The sequence below is a fragment of the Aulostomus chinensis genome, chromosome 12 (genome assembly GCF_037954235.1).
Source record: "Aulostomus chinensis isolate RoL2024-O1b breed Wild chromosome 12, RoL_Achi_v1.0, whole genome shotgun sequence".
NCBI classification, from domain to species: domain Eukaryota; kingdom Metazoa; phylum Chordata; class Actinopteri; order Syngnathiformes; family Aulostomidae; genus Aulostomus; species Aulostomus chinensis.
The window spans coordinates 18,061,180-18,086,570 of NC_141331.1; the positions used below are offsets into that span (position 1 = coordinate 18,061,180).

The 25,391-nt window shown below is 42.3% G+C and overlaps 4 protein-coding genes across 11 annotated transcripts in view; 3 read left to right on the forward strand and 1 right to left on the reverse strand.

Annotated features, from left to right (window-relative positions):
• The first annotated feature begins 678 nt into the window (after positions 1-678).
• On the forward strand, positions 679-2,268 carry LOC147252338 (protein FAM237A-like). The gene is made up of 2 exons (XM_086221289.1): positions 679-1,045; positions 2,016-2,268. Exons 1-2 carry the CDS (start codon positions 679-681, stop codon positions 2,138-2,140), a joined length of 492 nt encoding a protein of 163 aa, XP_086077415.1. The 3' UTR covers positions 2,141-2,268.
• A 1,400-nt stretch (positions 2,269-3,668) lies between these two features.
• On the forward strand, positions 3,669-11,197 carry casp10 (caspase 10, apoptosis-related cysteine peptidase). 5 transcript variants are annotated; one of them, XM_086220614.1, is made up of 14 exons: positions 3,669-3,816; positions 4,544-4,599; positions 4,697-4,826; positions 5,839-5,944; positions 6,185-6,320; positions 6,547-6,620; positions 6,722-6,764; positions 6,974-6,999; positions 7,080-7,110; positions 7,201-7,293; positions 8,503-8,555; positions 8,646-8,766; positions 8,900-9,404; positions 10,700-11,197. In XM_086220614.1, exons 4-14 carry the CDS (start codon positions 5,891-5,893, stop codon positions 10,863-10,865), a joined length of 1,302 nt encoding a protein of 433 aa, XP_086076740.1. In that variant the 5' UTR covers positions 3,669-3,816; positions 4,544-4,599; positions 4,697-4,826; positions 5,839-5,890; the 3' UTR covers positions 10,866-11,197. The 5 variants fall into 5 exon arrangements, with proteins under 5 accessions (XP_086076740.1, XP_086076737.1, XP_086076738.1 ...); XM_086220611.1 differs by having other exon boundaries at positions 4,544-4,826; XM_086220612.1 differs by having other exon boundaries at positions 4,544-4,826; positions 6,722-6,752.
• Positions 11,198-11,748: 551 nt separating this feature from the next.
• prkra (protein kinase, interferon-inducible double stranded RNA dependent activator) lies at positions 11,749-20,622 on the forward strand. 2 transcript variants are annotated; one of them, XM_086220619.1, is made up of 8 exons: positions 11,749-11,934; positions 13,970-14,145; positions 14,763-14,844; positions 15,155-15,236; positions 15,530-15,647; positions 15,738-15,832; positions 15,920-16,082; positions 19,467-20,622. In XM_086220619.1, the coding sequence occupies exons 1-8, from the start codon at positions 11,888-11,890 to the stop codon at positions 19,622-19,624; spliced, it is 921 nt and encodes a 306-aa protein (XP_086076745.1). In that variant the 5' UTR covers positions 11,749-11,887; the 3' UTR covers positions 19,625-20,622. The 2 variants fall into 2 exon arrangements, with proteins under 2 accessions (XP_086076745.1, XP_086076746.1); XM_086220620.1 differs by having other exon boundaries at positions 15,158-15,236.
• A 386-nt stretch (positions 20,623-21,008) lies between these two features.
• osbpl6 (oxysterol binding protein-like 6) overlaps positions 21,009-25,391 on the reverse strand; it is a 36,788-nt gene continuing 32,405 nt past the window's right edge. For 2 of the 3 annotated variants that reach the window (XM_086220618.1, XM_086220616.1), the window contains 2 exons: positions 25,127-25,249; positions 21,010-24,842 (listed from right to left, as the gene is read on the reverse strand). In XM_086220618.1, coding sequence (XP_086076744.1) covers positions 24,731-24,842; positions 25,127-25,249 — 235 coding nt within the window. In that variant the 3' untranslated portion in view covers positions 21,010-24,730. Of the gene's footprint in view, positions 24,843-25,126; positions 25,250-25,391 lie in introns of all 3 variants that reach the window. The other variant, XM_086220617.1, reaches the window with a different exon arrangement.

Consider the following 25,391-nt stretch of genomic DNA (forward strand, 5'->3'; position numbering starts at 1 on the left):
ATTATTACTAGTAGCAATAGCAGTAGTAGTAGTAGTATGGAAACCATGGTTGATAAACAGGGCTTCTTTTTACTTTTACCCCATTAAATTGCAAAGGCAGTAATCTACATTGTACTTCTTTTAATCAGTAAGTGTAGAGAAAAAATATTGATCAGAAAAATGCTGGAAAACCGGATGTGGTTTGACCTTTCGAGGTCAACTGGTCTGTCACTGAATGCTCCTAATCACTGGAAGACACAAACATGTACCTGATTGGTATTGTTGGGGTATTGTTACTTTTACTCGACTAAAGGAAGTGTGTAGTCCTACTTCTTCCATCTCTGATGAGCAGTAATGGTAATGTAATGGCAGAGGAGGGAGCCACTGACGTCATCCAACAGATAAACTTCAATCAACACCACCGTCCCTCTAGTCGGCCACGTTTTGGTGGTGAGTACAAGCTTTTACTGAGATAGTCTTTCTATTGTAAACCTAATTTCTACTTAATCCGAGTTTATTTATATGAATTAAGTGCCTTATTTGCTTGTCTGAGTGTGAACGATGTCATGGTAGGGGCTCAGGTTCGAAGGGCTACTAGACGGCCTTTAATCTTTAAGATCAATTATCGTTATTGCTGGATGTTGTAACTGGAAATGATCAGTTATTCCCTGAGATGTACTGATACATTGCTCAGTGCAGATGGCCCCCCCGCTCCTCTACATACCTGTGACTACAATCTTCGTGCTGTGCTGCATGTGTGCGGCACCGCTTCAGGGCCAGAAGCCGGGTCAGGTGGACCCCCTTACAGCCCACCGGACAAACCCGCAGTGCTGGGATTCCTCCTCTGCTCTGCTGCTGGAGATGCGCTCCCCGAGGATCGCTGACACGGTGCCGGCTTTCTGGGACCTGATGGTGTTCCTAAGGTCGTCCGTCAACAGCAAACACACGGCGCTGTTCTGGGACCTGGCCGGGGTCTTCTGGGACATCTATGTGGACTGTGTTCTGTCTCGGAGCCACGGCCTCGGACGGAGACACGTCACCGCTGTACACTCCCTCACCACTGACAGTGAGTGTCGACACACACGCGCGCACGCACGCACGCACACACACACGCACACACGCGCTAAATTATAGCTTTTATTCTTATGTTGTTAGTGATGATGATGAAGATTCGCCTAATTGAGGTTTACATGAGCATTATTTAGATTATAACTTAATTAGGACCTTGTCATGGAATTTTGGGATTAATTATTATCATTGTTATCACCACTACTGTTATTATATCCGTAAAGAATTATGGAGTACCAGGTAATGATGACCTTACTTCACCTTCATGCCACCATTATGGTCTTCTTTTAATCACTATTGTCAGTTAAAAACTTTTAATACTCAAAACCCGTTGATGATGCATGGATACTAATTAAACAGTCAAAGTTGAGAGGAATTCGACTCTTTAAAGGAAACAAATCCGTTGTACTTTTCTGAGGGCATCATTGCTGGGTTTTTTGGGGGGTAAACTGTGTCATTAGATGCTTTGTTTTTAAAGTGTCCATGCGGACATGGCAGGTGTTCAGCATGTTGATAACTGATGGCTTAATAACCTCCCATGGAGAAAAATATAGTTTAGTAGCAGTTCAAGTCAGATCTAAAAAATAAATGTATAAGTAGAATTGCTCCGAAGTGGCACAACGACCTTATGAATGAGGTCAAAGGTCAGGTCCCTCTTTGGAGCTGGTGATTCAGGAGTCTTTTACACATGGGGAGGGGAACTTTGCCTGAATACTCCACATCAGGAACCCCCAGCAGGACCGGCTCCTCCCTGTCATAAATACTATATAGTTAGAATGTCACCTCCATCGTGACTCTGTACAAAGCTCTGGGAACAAGGTCTTGTGGTTCTCCTGTGCTGGTATGTATGGCAGCAGGACGCGGTTGAATGAAACTGTTTTGACCAATTCAGAACTGAACTTAGGTAAATGTCTTTACGTTACGACAGCAAGCATCATGGGTCTGCACTGTCTATTCTTCCTCCACAGAGTCCTTCAAGTTCAACAGCTCAGGGGCAAACTCCCAGATGTGGCTCAGCGTCAGGGTGAGACGTCGAGGTCACATCAAGACCCTGAAGACCACACCTGACTCCATCACACACCATCGCAAATAATTCCTGACAGTCACTGGTTGATTTCCTAAATAAAGCTCTCTGTTCCACTCTTACATCACCACCAGGATACAGACACAGAGTTCCCTGTAGGGCTGTCAGGACACGCTGGAGTGTGTTATTGCACTTCTGCCTCCTTTGGAAGAAAATAAGTGAAGGTGATTTCTTTCTTTTTTTTTTTACTATGTAAAGAACAGACTTGTTGCTACACTCAACTGCTTGTTAATAAACTTTGCAAACTGTTTGAACTGTCTTTAGTCTGCATCTATGTTTGATTTTTGACAAAACCCTGCAAGTTTGTGTGTGTGTGTGTGTGTGTGGGGGGGGGGTGTTTGTCCTCTCAGAAGTGACAGGATTAGATTTACATTCACTGATACTGTTCAACGTACTGAGGCTGGATGTTGTCTGCTTTTGACAAAATATTTGCGGCTTAAATATGTCCCCTATTTGGGGGGTGTCTGACAGCTAAATGCTGCTAAGCTATGGAGCCTGAGGGGAATTACTTTTTATTTTAAAAAATGGTTTGAATTACAACTTAATGAACAGCAGTGATTTGGATTAATACCAATGAATGAAGGGGGGAAAAAAATTACAGAAAAAATGAATTCCATACTTTCTGGGTCAATATCTAAAATTGTATTCAAATGTTCCAACCTGGTACAACTTAAATGATAATAAGGTATTTTTTTATGTTTGTTGCAATGAGTAGCAATAACGATATAGCAATGGTGATAGTAACATACATGTGACATCGCTTTCAATGGACAAAGACTATTGCAGTATTGCGGTTGAGTTTGTTAAGAAGTAATAGTGAGAACAGGGGTTCATCATCAATACACTCCTGAGACACAAAATACACATTATTTTCAATACAGCTCAATCTTGATGTGCCTGTATTGGTGAAAAGTGTTTCAACGGGTTAATATTGGTCTCTTGTAGCACATCATGTCTCATTGCATATTACGTACTCATACAATTCACAAAAAAGGATCATCACGATTTCCAACAGTGTATTTGGCCTGGTGACTCCAATACAACAAGAGACACGTCTCTTTTTATATAATTTTCCTGCTATTTTATATGAATATTCGAATAATACAAAAGCATCAAGAAGAGGTTTTATTTTTTACATCAGTGGATGAGTTGAGTATCAATACTGAATTCTTAAATCAGTAGAAATGTGATGAAAGAGGTTCAGTAATAATATCTGATCCAAAAAAAAAAGAGTAACCTTGTCACATGACCTGGACGCTACTGCGAAAAAGAATGAATTAAAAAATTAAAACAACAATGAAATGCGTCCTATGTGTCCATCTGATAATATCCGATATCACTGATATGACGGTTTAAAAACACTGTCACCAGGAAATTCTTCTTGAGCTTAATTACGAGTTTTCTCACTTCGGTCGGTGTGTTGCCGGCGCATTTGCCCCTTTGACTCGCATCCATATAAGGGCAATGCGGAGATTCCTATGACGTAATAGTGTCGTCTCTCGCACGGAGCCAAGCTCCCCTCCTTTTACTTTCGATTTCTACTTCCTGGTTAGGTTTCCACGAATTTGAGCAGTCGCACGCCAAAAGTTGGATCGCGTTTTAGAATTGAAGGATAATTTCCAGACAGTGACTATGAGGACAGCGCATAACCTGCTCGGGCTGACCTGCTGAACGGCTGCGCACAGGTAGCGCTACGCTTTCACTTTAGTGAAGTAGATCGGATTTTAAATCAGAAGAAAAAAGTCGAATGAGGTTTTGTGACTTCAAACAAAGGTGCGGTTGTCTGCGCCAGTGTGTTGGCACAAACTAAAAGGCTCAGTTAGGATTCATAGTTCGTGTCCGAATTTGGCTTCTAAGTCGAAACTTCTCTGTGAATATGCGCCTGCGTTGACTTCGTTCTACCTAAAGATTCCTTGCACAGGCGCTTCAAGTCACAGAGACGATTTTGGCTACAATACAGAAACCTATATCAGACCTTTAAAATGCATCTTGCTCCACCTTCTGTCTAATTTTAAAATCCAGAACATACAAATATGTAAATTTGTAAACTATTGTGAAATATCTCCACGTCACTGTCACTGCTGCACTCAAGCCCATGCTTAAGCGTCTGCATTTTACTTTTGTATGTTATATAATGGACTGGATATTGAAATGAGCCCTCAGTGATGTCACAAATCACGCTTGTAAGGCCGCATCATAAAATCTAATTTTCAATGAGAGAAAGCGTACTTATTCCGGTGTCAAAATGCGCAGTCGTCATCGAGCTAATTCATTTGGCAAGGATCAAGAATGAAAGCATTTTTGTCAGAAGAGAAACTATGTGTTCAGTGAATTTTATGTGTCAGCAAGCACTTGGAGAACAAAGAAGGATTTTTAAATTAACAAAACAAAATCGAACATCTGTATTTGAAGGAATGGAGTTTCAGAGGCTGCTTCTAGATGCAGGGAAGGACCTGCGGAGGGAGGAGGTGAAGGCCATAGAGTTTCTTTGTGTTGACCTGCTAGATCGCAGTTCAGCCTCAGTGAACATGGCCAGTGACCTCTTCTCTCGTCTGAGGGATAAAGACTGCCTAACACCTGAGCGACCTCACCTCCTGACTGAGCTGCTACTCATCATCCAACGTCCCGCCCTGATCCGACGCCTCAGACTCCCCGACCTAACGTCTCTAACCGACCGCCTCATCTCGCCTTTCAGGTGGGCCAACCTCATTTCAGGTTTCATAGTATCAACTCAGCCATGAGGTCATGTGATCGGTGGTGTCTGTCTGTCTGTTGGCAGGATTATATAAAAACTATGAGGTTGATTTTCCAAAACTTGTTGGATGGGTGCTTATAGCTTCGCTTTTTTATGTTGTTCTCCATCAAACAAGTTTTCCTCACACCCAATTTGATATTTTGATGCTGCCGTCGCAGTTCTGCTCACAGGTCTATTCCCTAATAAACCCTTAGGAGGAATGTTGAGACAGAACATGCTGATAATTTGAAACGCTCTGTTAATCCAAAAGGGAGAATAATACTCAGTGGTTCGTTTTTATCTTGAGTGAGCCTGAAAACGAACGCTCTCCCCGTCTTTCATTTATCTCAACATCTATTCATCCGATCGACGTCAAGCTTTACGTGTGTTGTTGGATGAACGGCTCTGATTTTTGGCCGACGATCTTTTTTTTTTTTTTTTTTTTCCCCTCTCTCTCGGGTCACATTGTGACTGGATTGCTTTTTAAAAATTTGCTATACTGTGACAAATTCAGGATGATACACGAGATGGCGGTCAGGACTCTGGATAGCTTCGTTCATCTGATGACCTCATATGCAGAAGTGCTGAAAATGGAAGCAAAAATGAGTGTTTCCTCGTATTGATTTACAGTGAGGGACAGTGCAAAGTTCTCCTCCTGGAATTAACTTTGACATGACCGGCGTGTTAGCTATGATTTCTAGGTTTTCAAACTAAATATTTTCCTATTACACTATTAACATGAAAGCTGGAGGAAGGAATTCTACTTTGCCGTGCACCATTATGAAGCCGAAATATTGAATCCAAAAATACAGTCCCTCCATTTTATACAAACTGGGATACAAGTACATCTGCTGCAAAGTAAGACAGAAAATGAAACTCTTCTACTCAGTTCCTGATTTACTATAATAAAGACTGGCTTTTCAAACAAAACAAACAAACAAACAAAATTCTCCCTCTCTCTCTTTTAATGCAGGACGTTTCTTTACAACCTCTCTGAGAACATCACCAAAGATGACTTGAAACAAATGAAGTTCTTGTTGTTTGAGGAACTTCCCCGCAGTAAACTGGATGAAAATGTTGTAAGTGTTTCTGTACCGTCTCAGTATTTTAAATCCAATTGTGAATCAGAACTTGCCAGCTATCATTCTATTGAAACAAAAGTAGCTCGAGAATATTCCAGCTTGATAGATTCCTCATTTAAAAAAATTTGAATGATGTAAATGTATATTTCCTGTACACCTACAATTTTAATCTTCTGCTTCATAGTGTTTTAGGATAAAAAAAATTGAGTGTAATTGTAAATTTGCTTAATTTTTCAGACCATACTTGAAGTTTTGCTGGAAATGGAGAAAATGGACCTCCTCAGCGACACTAATCTAACTTTGCTGGAGAAGATAATTAGTTCCGTCTGTCCCATTTTGAAGGTGAAGATCAATCAGTTCAAGGAAACACAGGGTGAGCTGAAGCACATAGAGACTGATATAAAGATAGGCAACAGCTGCTTTGCTTTCAGTGTTAAAGGAACACTCCAAGTTTTAGAGAAAAACATGTTTATTCTCCATCCTCCAAACCAAAAGATAGACACCCCTCTCTCATCTGTGTGTGGCGGCATTACAAGGAATGGAGTAGGTGGGAAGTGACTACATTCTGTAAACCACTTCTTCATTATCATTTTGAACAGGGAATTTCTCTGGCCCTGTAGCCCAGGAAACCAGCAGACCAAGCGTTATGATATTGCCGTTCACTCAAACCCAGGTACTTGCTTTCATTTAGTTTCAAACTGAGTTGCAGTCAAGATTTTTACCATGATGTACAATTTCAAAAATCATTTTGACATTGACACTCTTCTCTTTGAGGTCCCTGAGTCTGTGGGAGCTCCTGCTCCAGGTGAGAGTCCAGGTAAACTCCTCAGTGCTCATATGTCTTTCATGAAAATGGTCACATGTGGTACATTTTGCTGTTATGACACCAGTCATCTGAGGTTTTCTCATCAGAAGAACCATATCTTATGTTGGACTTTGATGCTCGTAAACAAACTCTGGTACACATGGGGTTGTATTTTTAGACATTTTGAACGGTAATTTGAATACGCTTGTCTTTTTTGCTAGCTGAAGGACTGAAATCATTGGCTGAGGTAAGGGCATGACAAGATTATTGCAAAGTGCTGGGCTTGTTCTTGAGGGATTTATAAAATTTCCTTTGTATTTTCAACAGTCCTCCGTGAATTCTAGCTACACGTCTGTAGGTGAGACTTGGGTTGGGTTGTTTCATGCAGATTTCCAAGAATATCTGAGTGGCTTTTTTGTTTCTTAACCTTTCTCTGTTTCTGTCTTAGATTTTCCAAATATAGTCAGTAGTGGAAATGACTATGAGGAGCTGCCACATCGTCTGAGCAGATTAAACACTCAAGCACAGGCCTGCACAGAAGGTCATTATAAGTGTCTTCTACAGTCGTCTATGTTTAAACAGATATTTTATATCAGTATGAACCCAAAAATTGTATTTTTCATTTCTTGAGATGTTTTTTTTCCCTCCTGCATCAATTTTATGAGAATCCAAACTACAGAAAGAGCCAGCAACATGTATTTAGCTTGGAGCTAAGAGCGACTGATGGCTAACAATAGCGATAGCATGAAAACAACACTAAAGCCCCTTTCACACTGCACCAAAAACGCAGGTGAACGCGGGTTTTTGGCTCTCTGAAAGGGTCAACTCGGCATTTTGACCCGCGTCGTCTCAGGTTTCACACGACCTTCCTGTCGCATCCTGATTTTGTAACTGTCAGGCTTCACCTGGAGCTTCTTCGGCTCCCTTCCAGACGAGCCAAAAACTCCATCCTCCTTCACTGCATTACCGCTCGGACATTTTACAATCTTCGCCGAGTTTGTATGCTTTGCAAAAGAGACGAAATTGCAGTGCACGCAACGCCAACGTTCGACTCAGCGGCATCCATGTTGTCAGTTGTTTATCTCTAAGTGTTACGGCGCACGTTTATGTGTAATGATGACGTTGTCAGCGCGATGATGTACGAGAGATAAAAACACAGGTACGCAGCCCTCACAGCAGGAGTTCACACCCGGGTCTTCTGGAAGCTTGAATGTGCCCTAATGCCGAGCAAACGACCCGCGTTGACATGCGTTTTTCAGTGTGAAAAGGGTATAATACTTTCCAAAAATATGAGTCTACAAACTCTGAAGCACATCCACGTCATCATTATACAGCTGCATGCTCAGTAATCCACAAACACTTTCAGCTAAAACAAACTATAACATTTCCATTGCGAGCAGCTACTGCGTCCAGTTGAACTGATTCACTTGTGCTTGCAACAAACTGGGAGGGTTCAGCTCAGACATGGTTTATACCAGACAAGTTGCTTCAGATTTTGTGAACTGCTGATTTTAGGGCACATGAACAGTTGTTAGCTGTCAGTCACAAGTAGCATCAAGCTAAATATACATGGCTGGCTCCTTCTGCATTCTGAAATCACAAAAAATGATGCAGCTGGTAAAAAAAAACCTAATTCACTTCAAATGCAGAAAAATCTTTTTTGGATTAAAGTTTTAAGGTATTGCTTTAAGTATTTGAGGACTGTATCATTTACTTTAAGGATTCCACCTTGTGATTATCTGTTCCACAGAGAGTGCTGATGCTTTGGAAGTGTTGCCTCAAGTGACCGAGACAAATGATGAGGTGTCTGACAACTTGACATGTGTATGATGCATAAATCCTACTTTGTATGACAATCCTTGAATTATTTTTCATGTTTGCTTCTTATTTTAGGGTTTGAGAACATATCCCATGACTTCACCAAAGAGGGGCATCTGCTTGATAATAAACAACCATGATTTCACCAATTCAAACCCACCCCTCAGGAAGCGGGAGGGGACCATGATTGATGAAAGTACATGTGATGAACTGGAAATGTCACATGATGTGTGTGTGTGTGTGTGTGTGTGTGTGTGTGTGTGTGTGTGTGTGTGTGTGTGCATACAGTAGAGTTATAGTTATTTTTTTCTCCTCTGTGTGTCTTCCAGGGTGTCTGATGGATGTGTTCAAGTGGCTTGGCTTTGACGTACAAATCAAGCGTGACTGTAAGACGGAGGACATGTTGTATTTGATCCAGGAGCTCAGCAACAGAGACCACAGTCAGGCAGATTGCCTCGTGTGCTGCATTCTCAGTCATGGCAAGTTGGGATGTGTGCACGGTGTGGACGGCCGCACTGTCGAGCTCAAACAGCTTATGGAACCTTTCAACGGATCTCAGTGCCGCTCTTTGGCAGAGAAGCCCAAGCTATTTTTCATCCAGGCCTGCCAGGGCACCAATGAACAGAGGCCTGTCTTCCTTGAGGCGGACGAGGCACAAAGTTGTATTTCTTGTGATGCTGTAAATGCTGTAAATGTTAAGGAGTCCATCCCCTCTGATGCAGACTTCCTGCTGGGAGTGGCCACTGTCCCCTCATTTGTATCTTTCAGAGACAAGACAAGGGGTACTTGGTACATTCAGTCATTGTGCAAAAACCTCATCAAAATGGTGCCCGGGTAAGTTAAACAAAGAATCAGCTAAGATGATTTTAGTCTGTGGAGGAAAACCAGTGGAGTTATTTTACTCTTCTAATGTACCACTTTGCAAGTATTTCCATTTTATGTTGCTTGATATGTTGATTTCAGTTGGGAAATATTCTTATTTTTACTCCAATGCATTTATTTAACACCAATATTTTTTTCAGATCAAGATTTCACACTCTATACCTACAACGATAAATATGACGCATTGTTACAAATTAAGAACCCAACAATAAACTACAATATTACATTGTTATTTCATAGCAAATGTGATTCATGGCCCTCGTTATATTGAGGTATGCTTAAACTTCCCAATCACTACCATTCATGTTGCTAAGCTAACTAGCTGGTCTGTGTGGGCCTCAGCTCCCTAATGCAACACTGAGGAGAGATCAAAATATATATCGTCTTATCTCTGAGGAGGATGGAGAAAAAGTGTATTTCCTAAAAAGTTGTCGTGGTTCTTTAACATACAATTTAAATATGCTGATAATCCTGTAATATAATAATGTAACACCAACAGAGGTCATTCTGCATTTCACTGCAAATGCGTCTTTCCACAAGTAAATTCAGAATGCAGGTTTCTTCCCAAATCTATGATAATTATTTTCATTACGTTGATAAATTTACTTAAACAAACTGTTTGAAAACTTAACACTCAAGTGTACCTGTTCACTTGTTTTATTAGATTAATTCAACGCAATGATGCAATCATATATGTGTGTGTATATATTTATGTAAATATATATATATATAAATACATATACATATGAATATATGTACTCATGTGTATATTTATCTATATAAATATACACATGAGTACATATATATGTGTATATATATGTATATGTATATATATATATACACACATATATGTACTCATGTGTATATTTATCTATATAAATATACACGAGTACATATATATGTGTGTATATATATATGTACTCGTGTATATTTATATAGATAAATATACACATGAGTACATATATGTGTATATATGTATATGTATATATATACATATATATACACACATATATACACATATATATATATACATATATACATACACACATATATGTACTCATGTGTATATTTATATAGATAAATATACACGAGTACATATATATATACACACATATATATGTACTCGTGTATATTTATATAGATAAATATATAGCGTTATGAGGTTGTTTGGGTTACTCATTTGTAGAATGGATGTTGCCGGCATTTTTTCAAAATTTTAAATCATAAATGTTTCGCTCTTACCTCAGGAGGTGTGACATTGTGTCCATCCTGACTAAGGTGAATGCTGACGTCAGCCAGAAGACTGATACCCATGGTTCAAAAAAGCAGATGCCTCAACCGGCCTTCACTCTCACAAAGAGGGTGGTCTTTCCCATACCTAAAGATGCTCCCCCTACTCTGCGTGACCTATGAGGGACTGCTGTTGCCATCTTACTTCATACTGCTGTGCAAAACCTGAAAATGATTTTGCGATGTTTTATGGTAATCGAGGATCCTCTCTCCGCACAGAGCATTTATGATTTTGAACATTTGCTATATTAAATTGTATATTCATTCAGGAGAAATTCAGCATATTTTTGATATTATAATTGCGACTTAAATTTCTCTATTTTAATATTTGATAATGTGACAACAGTGTAACATTGAAAGAAACCATGTGGATAGATTGTAGTCTATATTTTCAATTTTGACTGTTTACATGTTTCTATCAATCAAATAAAGTTGTTTAATTTTGTTAAAAGCAACACCAAAATGTTTTATTAATTCATAACACCTTTAATCTGAAATCCAGCTGTGTGAGCACTTTAAATGAACCATGATGCCACTAACTTGAATATTTGGAATTGTTTTATTTATTTGTACTGACATAGTAAGTCAATTAGGTGAGTAGTTAATCCATAGAAAACTAATCATTTGCATTCTTTACAGAAGCTTTGATTTTAATTCTGCCTGGGATTGAAATAAGAAAAAAATTAAAAAATAAAATAAAATCACAGACCCAGATAAGTGCTGATTTCTTCCTAATTCAGTAGCTTGCAGTTTGTGAGTAAGCGAACGCTTCTTTTCCGGAAATTATATTTAAATTATATCTCATATTTACAAAAAAAACCTCTTTTAATTTGAATGAATTCAAACTCTTTCTTCTCAGATCCAAATATCATCCTTGTGATATTCTACACATACTTTATCGTATGAGTAACTCGTGCAGTCTCTAGAATGGCCAGCAGGCGGCGGCAAATTTTTCCGTTTGATAGTGACGTCTGTTGACCCGGTTGTTGATATGACGTCAGTTTCCGTCATTTCCCCGGCTAGCTGGCAGTGAGGAGTTAAATGTTTAAGGCCAATAATACAACCGTAGATGGTCAGAAAAACATCTCAAAGTAGATTTTTTTTTTCATCTAACCTCAACGACAAAAACGTGTTAAAGTGTGAAAATGTCTCAGGAGGGATATCAGCCAGCGAAGACCAGCGCCGAGACCAGGTTAGTAGGTTTTGTTTTTTAATCATCCCTAATTTGTGCACAGCCAGTATCAGTGTCGCGAAAATGAAACCGAAACGCTAAAGCGAATTAGCTTCCAGATAAACTACCCCAGAGGATACTGCCGCTAGCTGTTTGAATTAGCATTGTTGTCTTTGCTAGAATGCAATGTTACCAGAGCCACACATTAGATGGTAGGGGAAAATGGTTACACAAAGTCATTAGATTTGTTTTTGTTTTTTTTTTGTCTGAAAATTAAGGGCTTAAAAAAAATGGGTTCGTACAAAAATTGTGCATAAAAGTATTTATAAATGAGGCTCAAAGAATGTTAGCATTGAGTGTTAGCAGGGTGATATTTGCCTGGATACAAGAAACAAATAAAAAAATCCAAACAAATTGAAGTCCAGTTGTCTTATCAGCAAAGACTAATATCTGACTAAAACTAAAACTTAGTCCCTCTGGTTTTAGTTGAATATTCTTCTAAATACAGACTCAAAATTGGGCTTCTTTAATCAAAATGGTATTGAAATTGTAACAGGGTCCTCTGCAATTGTCAAATGGAAGGAAGGTGCAATATCTGTGAAAAAGCCTCTTCACACTAAAGAAAACATTTATATTTGACACGAAACCGTACAAAATCACACTATTATCATTTTTACTGGTTAAATGAGCGCAGCCACGTGAAACACTTCTGATATCACTATTGCAATACCAATCAAAACTAATCGCAATGAGATTTTTTTTTTTTATTACTTTATGCAGGACTAGTTGCTTAAGTAGAAAATAAGAAAGCTCTTTTCTAAATTTTAGTTTTTGGTCAGAATGTGTTTGACTTCATTTTATTACAAACCGTTGAGGTTTAAGTCAGGTTTACATGAAGGTACACGGTTGTCCTGTAAATTCAGATACATCAATAAGTGAATTCATGGGTCGGTGCACTGAACTGCTCTTTTGTTCTATCACTGAGGGATAATAACGCAGTTTTAGGGTGAAAATTCAGGCTGAATTCTATTGGAAAGCGAAATCTTGACTGATACGGCATTTATGAAGGGATTCACAGTATCAGAAGAAATTACTTTCACCATTTAATGGTGGGATTATTGCGGTGATTTGTACCAGAAAACATGTTTCAAGTCAGGAGAACACAAATGGCATCCTGGGATATCTAAAGTCCTTCATTTAGAACAGTGTTTTGACTCACAGTTTGCCTGTACAGTACATTGTTCCTCCTTTATGCCCAATGGCTAATTTTGATAATATTTTAAAAACTGTCCAGCCAGGTGTAATGAGAAATTTTAGTATAACATTTTGTCTTCTTATGTTTGAAATATGATTGAACTCTGTGTTTTGTTTTGTTTTGTTTTTTATGTTTGAACTCTGTGGTTAAGTGGGACCTTAAGTTGGAGACAGTATTATGTCTGATAAACATCTCGTACTTGACTTCCTGTTTCTGCATTGAGGCGATAAGCTTTCTATGTTCTTGTTTCTCTGAATTTTCATGTCTGGCTGGAGTGCAAGAGTTCAACTGCTACTTCCTCTTGCATATGACAGTAGATTTTATGGTCTAAAAGTTAACCTTAAGGGTAGGCGGCTGTTAATCTGCCCGGCAACAAAGATTGTATAAAAGTTCAAGTGATTCTCTACTCACATGCTTGTTGTGTGTTGAACAGATTTCCCTCTTGCAAGATTTAAGAATTGCTCAGACGCAACAGCAGTTTGTTTGAGTGTTGTCTCTCATCTCACCAGAACTTGGAGCCTCTCGGGACAAACGGGGCGGCCATCTTAATCATTTTTCCAGGCTAGCACAATATTGCCATATATGAATTTATTAAGATGATACACACTGGAGGGAATGTCAATTTAGCCTCGCTAAGAACCGACAGAACTGACGTGAAAAACGTGCCAGTAAATGTACATGGTGACTAATCAGACTTCTGTGCATCAGTTCTGGGAATTTTTTGACTCCGATGTTTATGGATGTGCAGCAGAGCAGTGAGCGTCGTACTTAGATGTTTGTGTTCTCCTGTTCTCTTCTCAGCTTAAAAAAAGATGAAACACAGAACCCTAACCCTGGGAAGACGCCTATCCAGATCCTGCATGAGTACGGTACCAAAGCAGGTCAGATCCCCGTGTACGTGATGGAGAAAGCTGAGGGGGAGGCTCACCAGCCCAGCTTCGTCTTCAGCGTGAAGGTCGGAGATGTTTGCTGCACAGGCAAGTTACTTTTTATTGTTAGGGTCTCTTTTGAATGAAATTCAAAACATTGTGTAGCTTAAAAGGCCCACACGAGTGTCTGAGGCAGGTAGCTTCCTGTTTCACTCAGGTAATGACACCTTCCATCAACCGTTCAGTAGCTAGTTCCTCCAAAACTGTCACCATTACCTGTTAAAACCTCGGAGTCAGTCACTGGCCTGTTGTGCTGCTTTTAGGGACCCACCGGTAACTTGATGTTGATGATGATGATGATGATGATGTCATGTGGCGCATCGTACTGGGATGCTGCTGCTCTGTGAGCTGCCGCCAGAGCTTGAATGTTGCATGTTGCGCCTCTGTTTTATGCAGAGAAACAGAAGCGGTCTGGATTGTGATTTCTCTCTCTCTCTGCTTTGAATTTCTGACTAATACACACCAGGAAAGTATCAGTGGCTGTGGCACTGGAAGAGATCATGTCTCCCAACAGACAAATTATTATTTTGAACATTTTTAACAATGCTGAATCCCTTAAAAAAAAATGTAAATGCGAAATCAGCATTTTTGATTCGAGTGAGCTGAGATTGAGGGGTTTCTCTGACGTGTTCGATCTGATCTGAGCTCACGGCGTTTCATTTCAGGTCAAGGGTCCAGTAAAAAGGCGGCTAAACACCAGGCTGCAGAGGCCGCCCTGCAAATCCTGCAGATAGACGTCAGAGCAATGTGAGTAGATGTGCAGAAAATTAATCAGCAATAATTAGTTTGATGATCAATAAACCGCTTCAGATTTCAGCTTCTCAAATGCAAATATTTTTCGCACTTTTAGCTTCTTTGTGCTCATAAACAAAGTAGACTTGGGATTTTGACTTGACTGAATTGTGACTCAATTGTTGTGGCTTCAGAGGACAAGTGACGCTTGGATGCTCTGCAGGTCCGTGTTGTTGCGCCGCTTCCGTGTGTCAGCCGGCTGCGCTGCAGCAGAACCGCACGCTGATTTATCGCAGCTGCGCTAACGACTTTGATGTTATTCCAGCAGGAATCTGCCGGTGAGGTGTGAGAGTAACGGTGTTGTCGTGGAAACAAACAACCATCCAAACTCAGTGGGGTTACTGCAGGTGTGTGTGTGTGTGTGTGTGTGTGTGTGTGTGTGTGTGTGTGTGTTTGTGTGTGTGTGTGAGTGTGAGAACTACAGTATGGCTTGAGCTTCTATTTGTGTTTGATGGATTTTGTTCTTATTTCAAAGTTTACTGCAACACCATTGTAATTTTCCCCTCCTTCCTTTCAGTTTCTGTAACTGGTCGATTGGAAGCTATCAATTAAAAAAAACAACAACAAAAAAACCCAGCATGTCCTCAGTAAAATTACTCTTAGATAAAAGTGACGTCATTGACTTGGCGTTTCATTGAAGGAACTGGCGCTGCAGCGAGGGTGGCGTCTTCCTGAGTACTCAGTTCTAAAGGAGGCCGGGCCGCCACACATGAGAGAATTCACAGTGACCTGCAGAATGGAGTCACTGGCAGAGAAGGGTAGGCGTGGTCTCCAGACGCTCGCTGAAGATCCTTTCAATGCCTTCACCTTGTTGTTGCTCATCGTGCTCTTTGTGTCTGATTTAACAGCTGTTGGAAATTCTAAAAAAGCAGCTAAAAAAGCAGCTGCAGAGAAAATGGTGGTGAAGCTTCAAAGTCTGTCAGGTTGCTCCGAAATCACATGGGTACGTCAAATATCATGGGTCACCGCTGGAGGCAAACGGCCCATCTCTGATGTAAGAATTGATCAGTTTTTTTCTGACATTTCCCAGACCCCTAAACCCAGCGTGAGGTTTGAGAACCTCAGGAACTCGGCAGCAGAGAAGATTTCCTTACTGAGGAGGAACCCGCTGAGTATTCCCAACACAGATTACATCCAGCTGATGCTGGAGCTGTCCAAGGAGCAAGGCTTCGAGGTCACGTACTTCGACATCGGTATGTTTCCTGGCTGTTAAGATGATACCCAGTGCTTCTTCCTGCTTCTCAGGCCCCTGTGACACCTTATATTCACACCCGTCCTCCGCGATCCCATCACAAGGGATTTGATCACTGCACCACCACATATTGAGGGACGGCCACATCATCTGATGTCCTTTGTTTGTAAATAAATAAATAGCACTGTAAATACCACGGCGTCTGATCACGTGTAAAGCTCATAAGGAGAGATGAGCACGTCTGCATCAAACATCTTCGGCGGGCTCGTTTTTTTTTTTAGGAACAAGCATCGTTTTTCTGTCTGTTTTTACTGTCTGCCTGAAAAATTTCAACGAACATGAAAAAAAGCTCAGCGGATCTCTCTCTCTATCTCTCCCTCTCTCTCTCTCTCTAGGGTTATAAATGTCACTGAAAGACATGAGTGGATGTGTTGATCTATGCAATCGGCAGCAACCATGAACTTATTTCATCTCTGTGCATTCTGAGCGACGTATTCATGTGCGGGCTGCTTGTTTTAGACACAAACTCTCTCACGGGTAAATTCCCTGACTTAAAATCATTGCAGGCTGAAGTAATTAAGGTTTGCACACAGGAGCGTGGAGGTGTGGCCTGAGACACGCGTGGACACACCGTGCTTTGTGTCATTACTCCGTCCAGTGGCGTTTTAGAGGAGGACAGCGTGTCTGAAGAACTGACAGACTATAGACTACAGATTGTAGATCAGCTGCTTCAGGATCAAACACAGCAGCAGCTCATTTACAGCTGAACAAAAGATCACGTCAATGCTTTAAACAATAGCCTGTTTTCAAAGGCTGCAGTGACGAGCCGTCCGCAATAAGAGCTGTAACTCTGTCTTTAGTTTTTTTTTGGAGTCGGAGCATCACTGGCGTCCCTCTGCACGTGAAGAACAAGAACAACATCAATGGTGCTCTAGTTACTGTTGATCAGCTTTGATGCCCAGCATGATTCTCCTAGTGTGCTAGAGGGAATATTCAAGTGCTTCCGACAACATTAGAGATACTCAGATCCACATTTTTCCAGTTCTGATTCAGGTTCGCTAACACAAATACAGATTCTGATACGTCGCTCATAGCAAGTATTGTCGTCTTTTTTGTTTTTTCAACCTGTGACAAATGAGCTCGCCAGTACCGTGTGTGTGTCTGTGTGTCTGTGAGAGAGAGATACAGAGAGAGAGGCGTCTGAGGGATGGGGGCTGACCTCCTTGATGCTGATCAAACTGGGGGCCCTGACCACGGGCTGCTGGCTGGGGGTTCCGCTGTGCACTGGGGGCCTGGCCCCTCCCTGCCCTCGCACTGCGTGGTGGTGGGCCCTCTGCCCGGATCTCCAGACAGTGCCCCTTGGTGCTCCAATCTGACCCCTGGACCAGGGAGGCTAGACTCCCTGTCGGCTGGTTGCAGTGGTGACGGGGTGGTCAGCAGGGCCAGTCTGGAAGTTGGCCCCCTGCAGGTCTGGCCCATTCCTCAGCCCCTCTCATTGCCTCTCTGTCCCATCACATCACATCACATCTCATGTGACACTAGGCCTTGAGGGGCTGGACCCCCCAATTTTAATCACATCGTAGACATTTAGGGCTTGGGGGAGTGCATGAGGATGTACTGGGAGACTCTGCCGTCTGCAACCGGCGGGGCTCCCATGCCCTGGGTGCCTCCGCCAATTTGAACTACATTCTAGTCATCCACATCATCACGTCTACATTCCCATGCACAACATGCACCCTGCACCATATTGGGATGGGGGGGGGCAGCTGGGGAAGGGAGTGGGTCCAGTGCTGCCTCCTTTGCTAACTGCACCATTGCGGGCCTGGGGGCCTGGCTTGGGCTCTTTGGGGGGGGGGGGGTGGTCCTCTTCTTAGCGTGGTGGTTGGGCTGGGGTTGGTCACGGGCCCTGCTGTTGTGCGGTGGATCGCTCGCTGGCGGTTTCACTAAGTCTGAGGTGCCCTGGACCGTATCAGCATCTATGGAGTTCTCAGCCCCTGTATGGAGGAAGATGAGGGTATGATTGTTTTGTCCGGGGGTGGCGGTCCTGGGCGTGCGTGCCTTCGACTCACCCTGGCGGGTGGGCTGGGCCTCTCGGGGGAGTGGGGGGTCCCGGCTGGCTGGCTGGTGGTGCCCTATAGCCTGAAGCCCACCTACTCTGGGGGTAGGGGGAGAACAGGGGATGAGTAAAGGGGATGGGGATCGTGGGTTGGGGGGGGGGATAGCTCTGTTCGGGGGCGGTGGGCATGGTCGTTGTGGTGGGCTGTGGCTGCCCCGCCTGGGTGTGGGTGGGTGTCGGCCTCGCCGCTGGCGGACCTCTTGGGGGGCTGTGGTCGGGTCTTGGGCCAGAGGGGCCCTGTGCCCCTGGGCTCTGCTCATGCTGTGGGGGGGGGGGGGTGCGCCAGGTGGGACCGGGGTCATCTCTGCCCCGTCTCTCTGTGGGTTGCTTCCGGGTGGGGGTTGCTGCTCCTATGCTTTCCTACGGGTCCAGGCATGGGTTGGGCCTGTGGCTGTTTCCTGGGGGAGGGGTGGCCTGGGGCTCCCCATGTCCTGGGGGTTTCTGGGTGCTCTGGTGGCCTGGTCCTGACCTACCTGCTATCCTGGACTGGGGGTGCGATGTCCTGGCCCCCCCACATCAGCTACAGCCAGCTACGCACAGCATCCAAGACAAACCGTAGCACACACACATACACGTACACACGAGTATACACACATACACGCATGGGGCGCACAACTGACCCATAAACACACACTCAGATATTTATCTAAAAATTATATTAACCCAAATGGTAAGCCTGCACCGGAAATTCTGCAACCAATGTTTTTTCTTTTTGTTGTTGTTACTTTTTCTTTGTTTGTTTGTTTTGTTGTTGTTGTTGTTGTTTTTTTCTCTGCTATTACTGTTGTTTTTGTCTCCCCCCTCCCCCTTGTCTTCCCTATCCTGTCCCTGTTCTCTCTTCCTATCCACTCCTGAGCCTCAGTCCGGTCGCTTTATCAATGAACCAATACCATTCCTAATAAAGTTAAACATAAATGGCAAAAAAAAAAAAAAAAAAGAGAGAGAGAGGCTCAGACTGGGATAATTGGAGCAGAAATAAAGTGACTTCACGTGCTTTCAGAACAGAGGCAAAGGTGTGTGAGGGGGATTGAACACACATCTGAAAGATTGTCAAAGAAGGTTTGTTGTATGTTGTTCCTGTCATATTGATGCATGTATAATCCCAGAGGCAGTGGCGTTAAAGGCCCCTCAGCTGAGTGATCACGAAGCCAGGTTAGTTGGGGCTGGGAGATGAAGGGGTGAGGAAGCGCGCTCGTCTGTGTGATCGGTATGAAGCCATGATGGAGCTTCAGAATGTCCCGCTCACCTGATGTTGTTGTATGTTTGCAGATGAGCTGACGGTGAACGGTCAGTACCAGTGCTTGGCGGAGCTGTCCACCACCCCAGTCACCGTCTGTCACGGCACTGGCATTTCCTGTGGCAATGCTCACAACGCCGCCGCCCACAGCGCCCTGCAGTACATCAAAATCATGGCGTCCAGCAAGTAAAAACCAGCCCAGCTCCTTCAGCCACGCTGTCAGATAAGCAAGGATGACACCTTCACGCTGCGGCGGACGATACACGGCCAAGCTATATTTTTATAATCATGCTACAAAGCACTTGCAGTCCACGCACCTGAGACGATGTGTGAGAATCATGTTTAACTCCCAGAGTATTTAAACTATTGTACATGTGTAAATGAAATACAGCTCATAGGAAGCTTTTTTTTTTTCAGGATGCAGATACTTTTAAGTTTCCTTCTTCATCAATAATCGTCTAAAATGTAGTTTGTGTTTTAAAGCTTGATGTTTATACGTGATTTGAGATTTTTATTTTGTCCCGTGTGAGAGGAAGGTCTGCATTTTTAATTTGTCCTCATCTCGTCTGTGGTGAATCTACAATCTCTATAAAAGTGCACATCTCCATTCTGTCGCCATGTTTTGTTTGCGGTGATCCCCGTAAGTAGAAGATCTGAGATATTTAAACCGTTTACCGGCTGTTTCATGAACTCACTCCTGCTACACGTGTATGAATTGAGAAAATAAACCATGGTGTGCGTCTATGAGTGCTGCTTTGTGTTTGGGGGGCGGGGCTGTGGCTGGAGGGAGCCCATCACTTGATGCTGTCCTGCTAAATCAACACCAAGGTCAACGTGTCAAACTCATTTGCGCGTATAACAGGGACAGCACAGCAGGAGGCGGCTGACGCTAAAATGTGCCCCAACACAAGCCGTCAGTCACGGATGCCAGTTATTCACATACGTGATTTGACCACGTCATCAGTCAGTAGACAGAAAAGCGATTTAGTACTTTTTCCAGGCAAAAACTGCCAAGGACTTCAAACTGAAATGCACTTTTCTTGTTTTTCTGTTTACTTGGTGTATGTTAAATATTTGGCAGCATCAGTGTGCTTAAAAAAACACAAAATGTAGGCACTTTGGCAAAATATCCCATCGAATAAAAGACAAGCACGGGTGTAGAGGCTGATATCGACCCCTACTGAAGCGGATATTAAAGGTTAAAGTAAGAATACTTGCAGTCTTCGATTGGTATGTGTACCCTCTCAATGATTAAAAAAAGCAAATATTAAAAAAAATAATTTCAGAGATGTGTGATTGACTTGATGCTCACTCATTTAAAAAAAATAAATTCAGAAATGTGTTAGATTCTTTTGCTCATTCAATGATGAAAAAGTCATCAATGTGTGCAATTAGATCGGTGATTAAAAAAGAGAATAGGAGCTGAAAGGGATAAGACACTGGATTTTTTTAAGTAATGAGTGTGACTGTTTATCTGCTAAAAGGGGGAGTAAAAAAGATCATTTAAACAAACGAGTTGATAAGTAGCCATGAACGATGCATGCTAAATGTTCAGTGATTTTTTTATCTTTTTTTTTTTTTTTTAATAACAGTGTGACAATAATGAAATTAATGGTGAGTTGCGGCACCCACGTGCAGGCGAGGACCTCCTGTCTATAAAGCATCCACTCGTCATTGTTAGCAGAGTTTTACAGTTTTATTAGAACAAGCACTATGTAGCAGCAGTGTACAGTGTTCATGGAAAGATATGTACTTTGTTCAAATTGCACTTTAGAAGGTACCCATCAGGAAATGGATCTGAGCTGACACGGTGATGGTGATGACACGTGTCAGTCCGACAAGAAACGAAACAAACAAAATAACTCCAATTGAGAAAATAAAACCCTTTTTTTTTTCTTTTTCATAAGGCATCTGCAACATTCATTGGCAGGCTATGTTGTCTAGACATGCATGGATCACGATCAATCTACTGTTCGGAAACCAAGCGTGAGGGAGGGTTTTTTTTTTTCTTCTTACACCCTCTGTTATGCTACCGCGCAGTTGCCCCTCTCATCCACACACCGCTTCAGCTTTAAAAATCCCATTGTGTGCTGATGTATTCAGAGTGGTCCGTCTTTTAAATGTGCTGTATTTACAGTGAAAGTTCTTTTTTTTTTTTTTTTTTTTAATTTTTGGGTTACACGTTAAGAGTGGCAGAGCAGTGCGGAACATCTGTTAAGCATGTTAGGAATCTGATAAAGCTTCGTCCTCAGCTAATCCCTCGGCGTTATCATCTGGAGGCGGGTGGAGACGGGAGAATTATTCATGGCATACCTTCTTCTTGGCAAGGGGAGTCTCTCCAGTCGTGTGTTTGTGAGGCATTAATAAATGCATTAAGGCACAGCAAGTGAAACTGATGCTAAGATGTAGCACTGTTGTTAAGAAGAAGAAAAAAGTACATGAATGCAAAGCACTAATAACTTTTTTTTTGGTTTGTAATCTACGGTACCAGGTGAACAGTGCACACGGGATGGATTTGCTCCTAGATAGTTCTCTTCACCCCAAAGGTCTGAGCGGGGATTTAAATGTGCTCTCAATGATTAAGTATCACTACAGGGTGTTGGGTTAGATCGTTTTCGCACTGACACAAAATAAGTGTATGTGTGTGTTTGTGTGTGTGTGTGTGTGTGTGGGGGGGGGGGGCACTAGTTCGAACATGAAGCCTATTCTGCTTTGCAATAAACACACAAACTTCAAATAAGTAACTGGTGCTTTGCTCATCATAGCAGTCAGTTCTCTAGGGAATCAGGCCCATCTAGAACATCTAGAGCCCCCTGAACGCTGCAGTTCCACAGAATGACCTGCAGGTGGCTCTGGTCTTTCATGATGTAGCGGCATGAATGTGACACCAAGACAAATGTGATTATTCTGAGTAAAACGAACGGGTCCTTTTGAGAAAGATTCCTCTAGAAAATACCAAACGTGCTGGTAATATTTTCATTTCTCCGTTACATTAAAAAAAACAGGTTAGTTTTCAATCAAAAGATCCAGTGATTTGTCATTGATTATGACTCATCAAGTCATGTTAGGTAGCTGAATGTTGATTATTAGGACTCATTACTGTTTTGATTGTAGTACAGAACACATGCAGATGTCTTCTACACTCTTGTACATGGTACTTAGGAGCTTCGGAGGCAGATCGACCATGAAAAAGAGAGAAATTACCAGCTTGCAGACAAAATTGACTTTATTAAGTTGAACGGACGTTTCTATGCCAACAGATCTGAAGAAGAGCCTGTTGGGATCGAAACACTCCCTCTAAAGTCGGTTCTATCCACAAGCTGAGTAACGCCAAGGATCCGTCTCACTTTTTCACTGTTTATACAGACCAAAATGAGCAAATTGTTCCTGAGAGGTTTGTAGTCCTCCCGTCCGCTCTGTCTCATTCAGACTGAGTGTGTGCAACATTGTTTGGAGGGACTTATTGATGCAGCCATGTCATTCAGGGGAGTCACTTACATGATCAGTATTAGAGAGGGTCAGACGTGGGGTTGACCCAGAGGGTCGGGGGCAAACGTGGGGCTGGGGACACATCAGAGTGTGAGTGTGAAGGGTGACGGGGGCCCGTATTCACAAAAACATCTCAAGGCGAAAAGTTAATTTAGGAGGAACTCTCATAACAGGGTTCATAAGGTCATAAAAACCTGGAAAAGTCTTGGAATATGAACATAAAAACTTACAGGCCTGGAGAAGTTTTTAAAAGAATAAAGGCAGAAACCTCTGGAAAAGTCACAGACTTTAGCTTCACAATGACCTGCTTGTGAGAGTTCATGTGGCTCAGTTAAGGTGGACTGAGGAAAGTCTTGAAGTGATTTACTTTCCTGCATGCTTCACTTACATCAAACCAGCAGCTGGTCATGAATCCTGGCTAAATATAGGCTGGCAAACATAGATGCTGCGCTTCATTCTTCATGTGTAAAATGTTTCAAGTAAATAATGTCAGAGATGCGGAAGAGTAACAGAAACCTACTGATGAAAACGTGTATGAACCCTGTTAAAACGAATTTGTCGAAAAACCTAAAATTTAGACTTGAGTATTTAACAAAGCATTTAAGCACTAAAACCAGCGACTGAATCTGTGAAAACTTCAGGGTTATGGAAGAAGACTCCTAAATCACTCAGACCAAAGAATGGCAACATGGCTGCTGCCAGCAATCCACCTCGTAATCACGTCAATATTTTACAACTGAGCTTTTAACAAATACGGCCTGAGTCGTGAGCCTTTGGATGATATCTCACGTCCAGATGTTGTTTTGATGAAGTTCTTCCTGTCATCCACAGGTTGAGGAAGAAGGAAAAATGATTCTTGACTCGAGTTTGATTTATCAGCCATTGCTGGACTCTAGATGAGGATTAAAGGGCTGCTAGCAGTTAGCTGAACATACTGGAGTATATTATCATGTTTCATGTTTAATCAGTGAGACTCGTTTAAATATGGCGACACGATACCTGTTTCTATGATGACATCACTCCCTCTCATTGGTCCAACACCCCCCCCCCCCCCCAGCCACTCACCCAGTTACTGTCATCAGCCATAGCAACGGGGTCAACCCTGCCCCTTTATCCTCAGTAAAAGTAGGTCTCAGCGGCTTTGTGAAAGCGTTTGAAGAGGAAACTCTTCAGATCAAATCTTTTGTGAATACGGGTCCAGAGTTTGCGTTTCTAATCTTTAGTCATTTCTGGCGAGCTGTTTCCCTAGAGAATACTGCTATCACAAAGATTCAATTGTATTAAAAAGCAACAATAAATAAAATCTGCCAATTCACACAATATTCTGTCATTAAAGTCCAACATATTTTATAAAAATACCTATTTTTTTTCTACAACATTGATGATATAGTAAATATGGCTTTATGCCAGTGAAAGCTGCTCTCTAAACATGCATGTTATTGTTGTCATCAAAATGTCTACTTTCAGAAATCAAACTGCTTCAACTAAAACCTGTTAAATCATGTGACTTGTACGGGCGTCTTTAAGGCAAGGACATAGTCAGAAGTCGGAGGAGCTGAGGACACATCTACGTTATGAGTGGTACAACTGTTGCCCTGACAACCCAGCTTCAACAAGCACGATGAGGGTGATTCCGTGTGGCATTGCCGCAGACCCTGCGGACAGGGGGTTGCCTGGCGTCACGCCACCTCTCTGATCCATGCACATGGATGTTTGTCATGATCATGTCGCTCTTCACACCTTATTGTGCATAGGTAGCAGCCTTGGTGCCTGTGGTGACTACACCATGGAAAAAGCAATCCACGTGCTACCACAGGCACACGGTAGATTCCATATTGATGAAGCCCGGGTTCTTGCGGAGCTCCCAGTACATGTTGTTAGAGACCCATCTCTCCCTGTGATTGGCATCAACCACTTTCCTTGAAGAAAAAGAGCGAGAGGTGACACATGGAACTGATGAAACAGTTCGCACTGAATACAAAATGTCCCTGCCATTCACAAAGGGATGAGAACTGATGAAAGATGCATTAACGAAGCATGTGCGTGCACACGTGCACACACACATTAACTGATATTTATAAAAGCACAAATGCACTGAGAATCTCTGCATCCTTCAGACAAAATCCTGTGATAAAACAGACAATTTGCAGACCTGTACGTCAAATATTGCTGTTCTTGTTTAGTTTCATGCATCTAGTCTTACTTGAAGAAGCATGGCTCCTGTTTGACGTTGTTCTCCTCGTTCCACTTCCTCCTGGTCCTCTGCAGGTCCTCAATACGCTGCTTCTCTGAGGAGGCCATCTCCAGGTTCCCTTCTTCCAGATGTCTGTGTAACATCAACCAGTGAACATTGGCAGAACCTCTCACTAGCCCTCATTTATCAAACAAATGTATGACAGGAAATGGGCGTACGTTGGGTGTATGGTCATTCCCACGCAAATCTTGGTGTTGATCAATATGGACATCAT